Source organism: Leptidea sinapis, chromosome 24, assembly GCF_905404315.1.
Source record: "Leptidea sinapis chromosome 24, ilLepSina1.1, whole genome shotgun sequence".
Lineage (NCBI taxonomy): Eukaryota > Metazoa > Arthropoda > Insecta > Lepidoptera > Pieridae > Leptidea > Leptidea sinapis.
Genome location: NC_066288.1, coordinates 3,780,711 through 3,794,071, shown reverse-complemented (window position 1 = coordinate 3,794,071; position 13,361 = coordinate 3,780,711). Strand labels below are relative to the sequence as shown.

Sequence of the window (13,361 nt, the reverse complement as noted above, 5' to 3'; positions counted from 1 at the left end):
AGTAATCTCCATTCCTCTCAACACATCGTCGCATTCGATGGAACCACTGAGAAAAGCACTGGGCCCATTCTTCCTTAGGGGTCTCTTCTATCACATTTTCGTACGCTTTCACCGCTTACGTACGGTCTTGGGAATAAATAAAAGTCGCAGGGCGCCAGGTCAGGACTGTATGGCGGATGACTCATTATCCCGACACCTGCCATAGTCAAATTTTCAACAGTCCGTTTTGCGGAGTGAGCATTGTCGTGGTGAAGTAGGATCCTGCTGAGGGCGCTGCTGTCGAATTTTTTCCAAGACAAAAAGCAAATACCGGTCTGGAGTAACTGAGCTTCCAACTTCTACGCGACAGTTGTGCGCGAAATGACCTTTCCGACCAAAGAATGAGGCAATCATCTTTTTTCCTTGACTTCGTCCTTTATTACCTTAGTTGCCCGATCCTCGAAAGGAAACACACTGAGCTGATTGTGTTTTGGTTTCGGGTTCGTAGCAATATATCTAGCTTTTATCACCTGTGATGTCAAATACAGCATTTAATGTAATGTATGTTTATAGGCACATAAGTAAATTTGCCAGAAACTGTCATAACCATAATGCTAACACCAGGAACCACCTACTACTCGACTAAGTCGAGTTAACAAGTCTTTTTATATACAGTGGGGCGATGTATATGCTTTTACAACAGGATCCCAGAGAATGTTCAAAACAAAAGTATTAAGTAAAAGCTTTATATGGATATGACCAAGGCCTTTGACCTAGTGGACCATAAAATTTTACTATATAAATTAGAGAAATATGGTCTTAGAGGAAATATTTTTAACTTGTTAAAGTCATATTTATGTGGTAGAAAGCAGCATACGGAGATAAAGCGCATCTGTGAAAAAACGACAAATGAAATCACATATCAATCTTCAGCTTCAATAATTTATTTGCATTAAGACAAAACAATATTGTGGCTTAATGCAAATAAATTATTAGTAAATCTAAAAAAAACTAGTTTTTTGCAATTTTATTTAAGAAATAATAAATTTGGGAACCTCCAAATCAAACAAGAAGATTAATATACAAATGCATCCAGAACAGCTAGATTCTTAGGTATAACAATTGATAATAAACTAACCTGGAATCAACAGACGGACACAATTGTAAAAAGGGTGAACTCGCAGGCGTACGCACTATTTCAGCTATCCAAGATTACCCATATAAAAGCCCTACTGTCTGCATATTACGGGTTAGTTGAATCTATACTTCGCTTCGGTATTATATTTTGGGGCAACAATAGCGGAGGCCATGCAGTACTTCTTTCACAAAAAAACCTGTATAAGAGCTATGTTTAAATTAAAAAGGACAGAAAGTTGCGTACCCTACTTTAAAAAACACAGTATTTCAACGTTACCTGCGCTATATATTCTAGTAGTAGCTGTCTTCGTAAAAGACAACCCCCACCTTTACAAAACGAGATCCGAAGGCCAAACCAGAAATTTACGTTTTGAAAATCGCTTATGTCTGGAGAAATCAAACACTACTTTAAAACACTAAAGTATAATCTGCATGGCACAACAAATTTATAATAAATTACCAGAGCATGTGAGAAGCTGGCCTAAAAGGGAATTTAAACATAAACTTAAAATATATTTAGCGCATAAATGTTATTATAAGATCAGTGAATTTTTAATAGAAAACGACTTTGAAGCCTTGAAGTAACATTGACAAATAAGTATTTAGTAACTGCGTATTTTGAACATAATTTTTAATTTAACTATGACATTTATAATATTTTTTCTTAATAATGATATGGTCGCTCTTATCTTTAACTTCATGATGCAATTAATTTAATTTAACTTTATTTCATGATGTAATCAATTTTGTTTTATGATAATTATTATGATTTGTTTATAATATCTATATGTCAAATATTTGTATGCTCAATAACGGGCACGACTTGGAGAGCTTTAGCTCTCTGTATTTAAATAATGTATCTATAATGTAGTACCCTAGTCAATAAATAAAAAAAAAATTGTAAAGAAACATTTGTGTGGTAAAGGTTACTATAACATAAATGACTTTCTTAATGATACCACAGATTGGGAATGGAGCGACCGCCCTCAGGCTATTAAAGAATAAGTTTAATTGTACAATGTTACTTTGTTACTTTGTAAATGTTACTTTAATTGTAAAACAAATTTTTGATGAAAAAAAAATGAAAGCCTACTGAGTTTGTTGCGCCCATTCTTCTCAGGTCTGAGGTATTCATTTTGGAATGGGTGGTAGTTTTTTGACTTTCAATAAGTGGTTTCACATCCTATTTTGAGTAAAAATATTTGAATTTGAATTTAGGTCACCGCCATTGAACTTATCTAACATTTGGCGACACCAGTCCATGCGAAGGTGTTTCTGGTCGTCGGATAGAGTATGGGGAATCCATCTGGTGCAAAGCTTCCTGACGCCTAAATGTTCGTGTAATGTTTTTTGAACTCGACATGAGTGATTGGTATGAACCAATGCCTAGGCTTGCCCGTATCTGCTGATAGGTCACTCTCTTATCTTCGTTTATCATGCGTCGCACAGCACTGATGTTATCTTCAGTAGTCTCTGTTAAAGGACGTCCCTCAAGCGGATCATCATTGAGATTGTTAAACCAATTGTAAATAGTGGCACGAGATGGGGCTTCATTAAGAAATGCAAATCGCAGCCTATCATAGCTTTGTTGTTGATTAAGCCCACAACGAAAGTCATAATAAATCATTGAAATAAAATTTTCTCGCGTTAGGTTCCTTTTCCGTGTAACAAGAAATTTAGATTTGCCGCCAATTCCCAAAAACAAATGAAAAATGAATGCAATATACTTACATTAGGTTACCAAAGAGTTCTAAAATTGAAATTCCAGAAAGTTTTCATTAGCAATGTTTCTAACTGGCCAGTTCTAAACATTTTCAGTGTTACCCACGTATACATACAAAAAGAGACTTCCTGCATATATTCCCTTTTTTAAAAGTGATAGTTACTTCAACTATAAAATACTTTGTTGTCATTAAGTAATTATTACATAATCTTCTGGGATTAATTATACAAATTAAATATTTTGTAAGCAACAATTATGAACGATGTGGGACTCGAACCCACGATTTCTCGGGTTCCGTCCGAGCGCTCTTACCAACTGAGCCAACCGAGCCAACTGTTCGAGTACGCATGGATCATAATTTTGATATATCTTATTCAACAATTTGTGGCTTATTATTAGCTTGTGCTCAACCCCAATAATTTCATTTTAGAAAATTGATTTGAGATGTCGCTCCTTAGTCGCTCTAATAAACTCAAACGATCGGCCCAGTTTGGTAAGGTTGTGGGTTCGAATCCCGTATCATTCATAAATTTTGTTAACAAATTTAATTTGTATAATCATAGCATAGACAATTACTTTTAAGTTTAACAGGAGTCTATGCAAGTTAACATTTATAATTATTTTCAACAGAGAAACGAACCACGCGAGGTAAACGAATTTCGAAATATAAAGAAAGAATCAAATTTGAAAGAATTTATACGGTACTGGATAAAAAAAGCAGGACTTTGGCAAGAAACATCGTACAATATTCACTGGATTGCAAAGATTTCAATCGGATTTTTCTTCGTTACCAACGTGATGCAATTTATAGCGTTGATTATTGCAAGAAATAATCCCGAGCAGCTCTTTGCTTGTTTAAGCGTTCTATCATTCTGTGGAATTGGTTTTGCAAAGTTATGTTCCTTGCATTTTAGAAGAGAAGATTGGAACATGCTGCTCAATGAGGCACGTGATTTAGAAAATGATCAGCTGACATTTGAATCCGACGATATTGATTACGACTCCGACGATGACGAAGAGAACATAATAATTGAAAATATTTCAACTTATACTAGCAAATTTCACTCTACAATTGCTCTACTGTCAAAATTGTATTTAGTAACATGCGTTGTCTATATTGCGTCACCATTCGTCGAGTATGCGATATACAAATCTCAAAATGAAGATTTTCCACTGCCGCATATTTTGCCAATGTGGGCTCCATTTGATGAGTACTTCTGTGGATATTTGGTGATGGTTTTCATTGAATTCATAGCCTCTGTATACTGTGTAGTGATACATATTATCTTCGATTGTTTTTCAGCTGGATCTATGATATTAATTTGTGGGCAATTCTCTTTGCTCAGAGATTACTGCCTCCGAATTGGTGGTAGAGGCAACATGTTGAGTCATAGTAACAGACGAGATTCTCGAGCTCATTATAGAATAAAATTATGTCATAAATATCACGTTATTATACTTAGGTAAGAGTATATTAAGACTCTTATAAATTTCGCTACAATAATGTAATCTTTCGTAGAACTTTCACTAATATTGCAACATAGGTCCCAGGGGTTTATTTAAAGAGATAAATTTAATGAAAATGACGTGTCAATGTTTTAAGGCTTCATGTTCTCTATAATTGATTGATTAATTATAATCGCTTATAAAATGCTCACGGAATGCCTTTATTTATTTGCGGTGTGTATAGATAATGCAGCTACTGTACTCAATAACTTTTGTATTAATTTACATTTAATTTTTTGACTAACTCGTGTAAGGCATTGACTATTTGACGTTTGAGTATGTTTGTTGCATCGGTTTACATATTATATTGTAATTGAAATGATTTGTAAATCGATGAAAATGTAAATCTTGATATAATAGAGTGGCAATGAGTTGCTACTTCTTCTCATTAGCTCAACCCTTTACGAAGTAGCGGTAGATTCAATAAGAAAAATAAATTTTTGACAGTGTCATTTCCGTGACCTACATTAATAAAGTAATGTTGTATTGACTTGATTTGATTTGAAACAAGCGATTCTCAAAGTTTAATAATAGAAGTAAGGATAGTCTCGCGTTGCACATGAATAGGTTCTATTGAGTTTATTAATCCCAGAATAATCAACGCACTTTAACAACAAAAAAATAAGTAACAAAAGGTCTTACTGTGAAGGAAAACAAGGTAAGGAAACCTTGCACACCTGCGAAAAAATTTGGAGGGAGTGTGTATAATTCATCAACTCCCACTGGGCTTACGAGGGCCCAGGGGAGTCTCACGCAAATTATTTGTAGACGCATTGACGTCGAGTAATGAAAAATAGCCCGGGAATTCCTATCCACCATTACTAGAAAAACATGACGTGTCTAAGGAAATATAAAATATTAACTAAACAATATTAATAATAATTCTTTATTTGCATAATGTGTGTATACAAGTAAACAAAAAAATCCTATACGAATCAACATATTAGCCAATAAGGGCATGCAAATTACATTACCTCCACGTCATTATATAATAATAAAATTCTAAGATTACAGCACATAATATTTCGATGTTACATTATATTAAAATCTACACAAAATATACATGTCATATACATATACAATGTTTAATAGCCTATTATAAAAGATCAGATTTTAAAATACCTCGTTCAGAATTCAGTGCCAATTCGAATCAAATTCTTAGAAATGCATTTCTCTAGGAAAAAGTATTATCCAGCGTCTTCATAAACTTTAGTGTGAAATCCGATTTCAAAAAGCCTTTACAGTCTTTGAAAATCGCTGAATATGCATGGAGCTATATCAATAGATAATTAGTTCGTTTTGTGAAACGGTCACCGGATGATTCATAAGCTAAAGCCAGTACATATTACAAATGGGTACTTATGGCTTTCATACTCAGACCTCACTCTCAAGAGAGTGTCTAATAATAAGATAAATATTAAGATAAGATAACCAATTATTTTAATACAGTGACATAACAATATTTGCAGGATTTACGCATTTGTTACGCACATGAAAGTTAGATTTTTTTAATGTGGTTTCTAATTATAAATGATTCATTTAAAATTTAAACAAAAGAATTGTAATTTTATAAGAATATCAACTAATAAAAGTTACTGATTATAAGAAACTTTTAAATACTGATCAAGTACCTCATAATATAATTGGAAGAGCAGACATTTCTATGACAGTTTTTTGAAAATCCTGATTAGTATCTAGGATTGAAAATAAAGGCCAACAGAAAAAAAATAAGGCAAAGGGTTCAAGCCCATACATTATTTAATAATTAATTGTCAAAGCCATCTTTGCAAGATTCTTACAAAAATGTTCTATCTAAAAACTAATTAGGAATTGCGGTGAATTTCACCTTCGCACGACACGCCACAAGTTAGGATATCATCCCCACCATCTGGATGTGTGGCGGTCCTCCACAGTGCGGTTTTCAAGGAGCTTTCTTCCACGTACTACAAAGCTGTGGAATGAACTTCCTTGTGCGTTGTTTCCGGGACGATACGACATGGGTACCTTCAAAAAAAGCGCGTACACCTTCCTTAAAGGCCGGCAACGCTCCTGTGATTGCTCTGGTGTTGCAAGAGATTGTGGGCGGCGGTGATCACTTAACAACAGGTGATCTATGCACTCGTTTTCCTCCTATTTGATTTTGATTAATGATTTTCGCTTCGTTAGACCAAAGAAGTATAACTCCTTGCGTACATACATAAGTACACACACACACTTTTTTCTATTGATATTTTTGTATCTTAATAATTTGTTTTATCAATTCTTACTAAACATATTTTATTCAGGATGGTCAGTAAGCTGAACTACTTATTGAGGACAATCATTGGAGTATATTTCTTCGTAGCTACACTCACACTCTGTTCCGTAGCTATTGAAATTCAATATGTAAGCATTATTTTTAACATTTTTTTTTATTAAGTCCACAAAACTGACTACAATTGTATGGATTGCAAAGTAGTAAAATATACAAAAATACTATTTATCAATTGAGTCTACTGGATGTGGACGTGGCATGCGTGATTAAGTGAAACAATAACTACAGCGCAACAAAACACGCTTAACAAACAAGCTTGATACAAAGAGGACTTATTCTAACAGCCAATTACAAGAAAAAAAAATATTAACAGATAACTTACTTGCTAACTTATCTATGTACATAGTTTATTTTTTATTTTGGGTATATTGTCACAGAAGATATCTATAGCATCTCTGTAATAATTTGCAATAAATTGCATTCTATGTAGCGGACTATGATCACCAAGTTTGGTTCTGCTTTTTCATTGCTTAATGCCATATCCAAGGTAAGTATATCATATTAAATAAGAAATATAATTATACCTTAGATATTTACAAGATAAGATAATATTTATGAAATAAAAATTTTCACTGTTGCATCTCAATACAATCTTGATAATCCCATTATAAGCACATTAACGAATTTGCTAGAAACTGCATATGTTAACACAAGGATCAAACAAACTTCTCGTGCCTACTACTCGGTTAAGTCGAGTTAGTAAGTCTTTTATTATGCGATGTATATGCTTTTATTTGTAAACTGATCCGAAATGAAATGTCTGTACATTTTAAAAACATTTGTGTGGTAAAGATTACTATAACATAAATGATTTTCTTGAGCGAACACCCTCAGGCTATTTAATTATAAATTTTACTGTACGATACTATCCACATATTATATTGTAAGGAATTTAAACGAATGCCCATTCTTCTCAGGTCTAAGGCATACTGTTTCGAATGGGGGTAGTTTTTGACGTTCTATAAGTGATATTAAATCATATTTTGAATAAAAATATTTCGATTTGATTTTGCACATAGGCGTCTTTTTTTTCTGCCATCGAGCAGTAGTATATTGCTACTATAATTGATATAAGTTTGAAATAACAGTAATTACAGTATTGCGATGGGCCACTGAGTATAATCCGGCTAAGTTTGAAAGGGAACACTGGAGTTTACAGCTCAAAACGTAGTGGATTTCGGCTATCTCGGTTTTTTCGCAAGATTATAGCCGTCATCTGCCAATGTATAAATGACTGCACGTTTCATACAATCGAGTGAATCGCTTTTTTCTTAGAGAGTATTCTAGGCTGGTGTCACTTAACATCAAATGAACGACTTGCTAGTCTCGTCACTTTTTCATAAAAAATAAGTTGATAATTGTTAATTTTGATTTGATTATCTTACAGGACTTGAGCGCCACACAAATGATATCGTTACTACAATACATCAGTGCAACTTTAGTACAGATTTACTTGTTTTGTCATTATGGCGATTCTGTTATGAATGAGGTTAGTAACAATATTCTAAATTTGAATAATGAGATAGGGCTTGGATGACTACTAACGTAGACAACTATAGAAGCGTCTTCGAAATTTGAGTACAGTAAAAGCTCCTTACACGAGCTTCCTTCATTCGCGTTTTCACTATTTGCGGTTTAAAAAAATGCTTGTAGTCTTCTTTATACGTGGATCTAATCGATACATACATATTAAAAAAGAGGATTCCAATAGGTATCCATTATAGATATCCTTTGTAAACGCGTCGTCAAAAGCACTAATAAAAAAGGAAAATAGACCTTATTACAACCTAGTATAGGTGCCGTAAAAACTACCAAGCAATAAAAAATTACAAAATCCTTAATCCATTACCTTAGCTTGAACCTAAAAATTAATAAAATTGGTCCAAAACATCACTAAAATTGTTTTTTTTTTATAAATTTGTTCTTTTTTTCACCTAGGACTATAATCCCATATAAATTACAAGTCTATATCTATTCACGGTTTCTGTATTCAGACCATATTTACAGAACATAATATAATCCCCCCATCGAATCAGAATTGAGGAGATCCGTAGGAGAACCAAAGTTACCGACATAGTCCAAATGATTACGAAACTAAAGTGGCAGTGGGCAGGGCGCATAGTTCGACGGACAGATAGCCGTTGGTGCAGTAAAGTCCTCGAATGGCGACCACGTACCGGAAGACGCAGTGTTGGTAGGCCCCCACAAGATGGACCGACGATCTGGACAAGATCGCCGGAATACGTTAGATGAGGGCAGCGCAGAACCGATCATCGTGGAAATCTTTGGGGGAGGCCTTTGTCCAGCAGTGGACGTCTTCTACTTGATGATGATGATATAATCCCCGCCAATAAAGAGCTTTTACTGTATAATATGTTAATTCATAATATTATATAAAAACCTCCGCAAATTTGATAGTCTCTTATAAATTTATCGTATATCACATCCATCTAATAATAGATAATAGATTGGAGCCTGCGACGATAATGACTCAGGAAATAGAACTAAGCTGTAATTTGGACGCCTGATAGAGCTACTTGGATGAGATAAATACTTATTTCAAAAAAAGATATACCCGTTTATAACAGGAACCTTCAAAACAAGCGCTTTCACCTTCCTTAAAGGCCGGCAACGCTCTTGTGATTCCTCTGGTGTTGCAAGAGAATGTGGGCGTCGGTGATCACTTAACACCAGGTCAGGACATACGCTCGTTTGTCCTCCTCTTTCCATAAATAAAAACTGAAATTTCAACCCCTAGACGGTTTCTTCTTCGATTAACGTAACGTAAATAGGTCGTATATGATTAATAAAATAGTCTTTTTTCTTATATCAGAGCTTCGTTGGTCTGGGCGAGGGTCCATTTGCATGCGCCTGGTGGTCTCTCGGTCCCAAGGTGCGTCGTGAACTATCAATTCTTTGCTGCGGTATGTCACAACGATGCAGACTCTTTGCCGGACCTTTTAATACGCTTGACCTACTCTCCTTTGTACAGGTAAAAATGTTATCCAAAAGGACCTTTTATGCCTTGAGGTGTAATATTAATTACCAATTCGTGTGATCAAGTATTCATGTCTTCCTGTGTGTAATCAATTACCGGAGATGCATGGGACTTAGTACTAATTGATAGGCAATTAGCCTGGTATATAGAATTAATGAATTTTCAATTGGAATTTTCGAGAAACTGCCATAACCATAATATTAACAGGAACAAACATAACTTTAAACTCCAAGTTTAAAATTACTTCTCCCTGTCATGTAATTCTGTAGTGACAAAGGTAAGATAAAGATAAAAAGTTTTAAACTTGGAATAAATTTACTACGCGTTTATTAATAACTCAGATTATGCTTACATCTCGGCTAAGTCGAGTTAGTGAGTAAGTCTTTTGTGGGGCGATGTATATGTATGTATATTTTACAACAAGATCGCAGAAAATGTTCAAAACTAATGTGTTACGAAATTCAAAAGAATTGTTAGAAGTCTTTATATAGTTTACTACCTTTAGCAATCAAGCCTGACGGCTATTTAAATTACAAATTTAATTGTATCGAAATGTTATATGAAAAAAGAAGTTTTTTGGACCCGTTCTTCCCAGGTTTGAGGCATTCATTTCCGAATGGGTGGTAATTTTATACTTAATATGAATGATGTAATAACGAGGTTTTCGTATGCTTTACATTAGTTCGACCGGTCTCTACGTAACAGTTTTTTTACAGCTTCAAGGCGTCAGCTAACTTACTTGAAAATTTGTACACATTTGAACGATCGAAGACATATTTTCATTTTATTCTCCTAAGCAATAGCAAACATAGTAAAAAAATGTAAGCATTGCAATGTTGAATAGCTATACTAATCCACAGACAAAAATATTTAAAAGTCATGTAGATAACTGTTAGTTATAATTTTCATAAAAGTATAACCTCAGATAAAATAAATAAAAACTCGGATAGTAATGTTATTTCTTCACTCAAATACACCGCGGTATTTCCAAAGATAAACCAAAGCAATTTATGCATTAAAAAAGCTTATGGTAATTAATCAGCCAAGTCAGAGCCGAGGCTTAAGTTAGGGTTCCATATATTTCCCTGTATGTAAGTAATATAAAACAAAATGAGACTACGTGTTAAAGTCGTGTATCTTCGCAATCTAAATTTAAAAAAATATATATATTACATAATGTTTTTAGATTGCAACCGAGTTTAATAAGATTTTCAACTGATGCCCTACAAATACATCCTTCATAAGTATTATGTCATTGGGCGGGATAATAATTGTTAAGGCTACGCTCTAGTCGTTAGAGTAGTAATAGTTAAATATAGTAATATATAAAAAATACCGTCTCTTGAATCAAAACAAGGATAACATAGAGTTAAGAACCATCATTACGATTTGAATATGAAAGGATTAAAGGGGAGACAGAATTTTGATGAATAAAAAGCTGTTTTAGGTTATAATGCTCCATCGTATGCTACCGTAAACAATAGGGTAGCTGAATTTAAACGGTGTCAAAATCGCATCCAAGGAACCGGTGAGATCGGCCAAAAAGTGTCACAACTCCAGAAGTGTCATCATTACGACATAGTTCTTAGTCGTAGGTTTACAGATTACTAGTGTATAAACAAATAAATCTTGCGAGAGAAAAGAACTACTCTAACGGACAACATCTGACGGACTACATCACTGGAGAGTATTATACGCTAACCTGCTTGACATACTACAAAACTGCCTTCATGAAAAAAATCCGAACTAACAAGAAACAAAAATAATTTTGCACCAAGTTCATAGATGAAACACTGCTATCCAAATTCATGAATTGGGCTATGATTTGATTCCACACTCGACCTATTCAACTGATGTTGCGCTCTCAAACTGTCATCTGTTTACCAAACTCAGACCCGACAAAGTTTTCAATACAATGACGAAGTAATGGCTGCAGTAGGTAGCTATTTTGAAGGACTTGAGGAAAGCCATTGTAGAGTTGTTATTAAAGCTCTGGACAATCGATGGATGGAGACTATGCCGAAATATAAATTACCGACTTAAGAAAATTTATTGAATTAGGCGTTACTTTGCGGAAATCCATAATTATACAAATGATTTAAGTTTTCTTTAGTGTTAATTCCGCCAATATTTGTTTTTAAAACACTTCAACACGTGTTTCGCATGAGTCTCGTGCCAGATTTTGGCGAGACAACTCGTCCTGAGGATGCCTCGTATAGAGGCGAATCACGTGTCGAATTGTTTTAAAAACAAATATTGGCGGAATCAACACTAAAGAAAACTTAAATCATTTTTATATTACCGACTCTCCTTGCAAGACGACTTTCGTCCCTCATACCAGGTTCTAAAAGCGAGCTTTTTCATTCAGGTGGGGAAAAAAACATAAACGCATCACGTGAGATAAGTAGGACAATGCCAACTGCGATTGTCAATATTCCGCGGGTGAGAATGACCTACTTTTCTCCCTAGGTGCCTAATTTCCTATTTATGAGAAGGCTAGCAATGTCAGATAAACCAATAAACCTAATACGTAGTAGATAGATTACTAATATAATCCCGCAGACTTTATAGATTCCACTACCGAACCTAAAACTGATGAAGACGGTAATTTTATTTGAAGCAGTATTGTAAATCCAACGGCAATAAATCCCTTCTAATGCCTTGAGCTAGTACGTGCTCGGTTATTCTAAACTCTGCGTTCAGATTACTTGAAGCATCGGTACGTTTCCACTCTGTGCAAACAAAATTAGATCCTTGATTGAAAATTATCAAAGCACTTTTACGGAGTTGAATTGTGCATTAAAATTTATTAGCTGTTATATATACCAGACATTGCTTGGTAAGAAGGTTATACTTACACTTATTAAATATGATTTGTATTAAAAACATTACTAAATTTTATAAGAGCATGTACGAATAAAGATAAAGAAATAAGAGCATACAAAGTTAAAAATAAACACTCACCTTTCATAAATACTTCGTAAACATGTTAATAAAATATAATACCTAAGTATCTACTTGTCGATTTACCTGTATATGTAGTAAGTACCTCATACGATGTACCTACGTTTATTTAACGTAAAGCGTTAAATATATGAACATGGTCGGCAACGCTCTTTTTTTTAATGGAAAAGGAGGACAAACGAGCGTATGGATCACCTGGTCTTAAGTGATCACCGCCGCCCACATCCTCTTGCAATACCAGAGGAATCACCGGGGCGTTCCCAGCCTTTAAGGAAGGTATACGCGCTTCTTTTGAAGGTACCCATGTCGTATCGTCCCGGAAACACCGCACAAGGAAGTTCATTCCACAGCTTTGTAGTAAGTGGAAAAAAGCTCCTTGAAACCGCACTATGGAGGACCGCCACACATCCAAAATGGTGGGGATGATATCCTAACTTGTGGTGTGTCGTGCAAAGGTGGAATTCGGTGGCAGGAATCAAGTAAAACAGCTCTACGGAACACTCCACGTGATAAATGCGGTAGAAGACACACAATGAAGCGAATTACTATAATTAATAATCACTGTTATTCTCTTTGGGTCGATCTATAATTAAAGTGACCATAAGTATTCCAGCTTACCTTTTAGGTATCTAAGTTCTAACTTATTTCTGTTTTCAGATTGTACGAACTGCTTACAGCGTCTATGCAGTTCTTCGGCAGACATCCGAATAGATCACAATTAGGTTGAAGGATACAATGAA

General features: G+C 34.6%; 1 protein-coding gene across 1 annotated transcript in view; it reads left to right on the top strand.

Annotated features, from left to right (window-relative positions):
* LOC126971697 (odorant receptor 85c-like) overlaps positions 1–13,361 on the top strand; it is a 27,971-nt gene extending 14,610 nt beyond the window's left edge. The window contains exons 2-6 of the mRNA XM_050818094.1: positions 4,143–4,302; positions 6,631–6,730; positions 8,047–8,148; positions 9,493–9,651; positions 13,279–13,361. Coding sequence (XP_050674051.1) covers positions 4,143–4,302; positions 6,631–6,730; positions 8,047–8,148; positions 9,493–9,651; positions 13,279–13,332 — 575 coding nt within the window. The 3' untranslated portion in view covers positions 13,333–13,361. The remainder of the gene's footprint in view (positions 1–4,142; positions 4,303–6,630; positions 6,731–8,046; positions 8,149–9,492; positions 9,652–13,278) is intronic.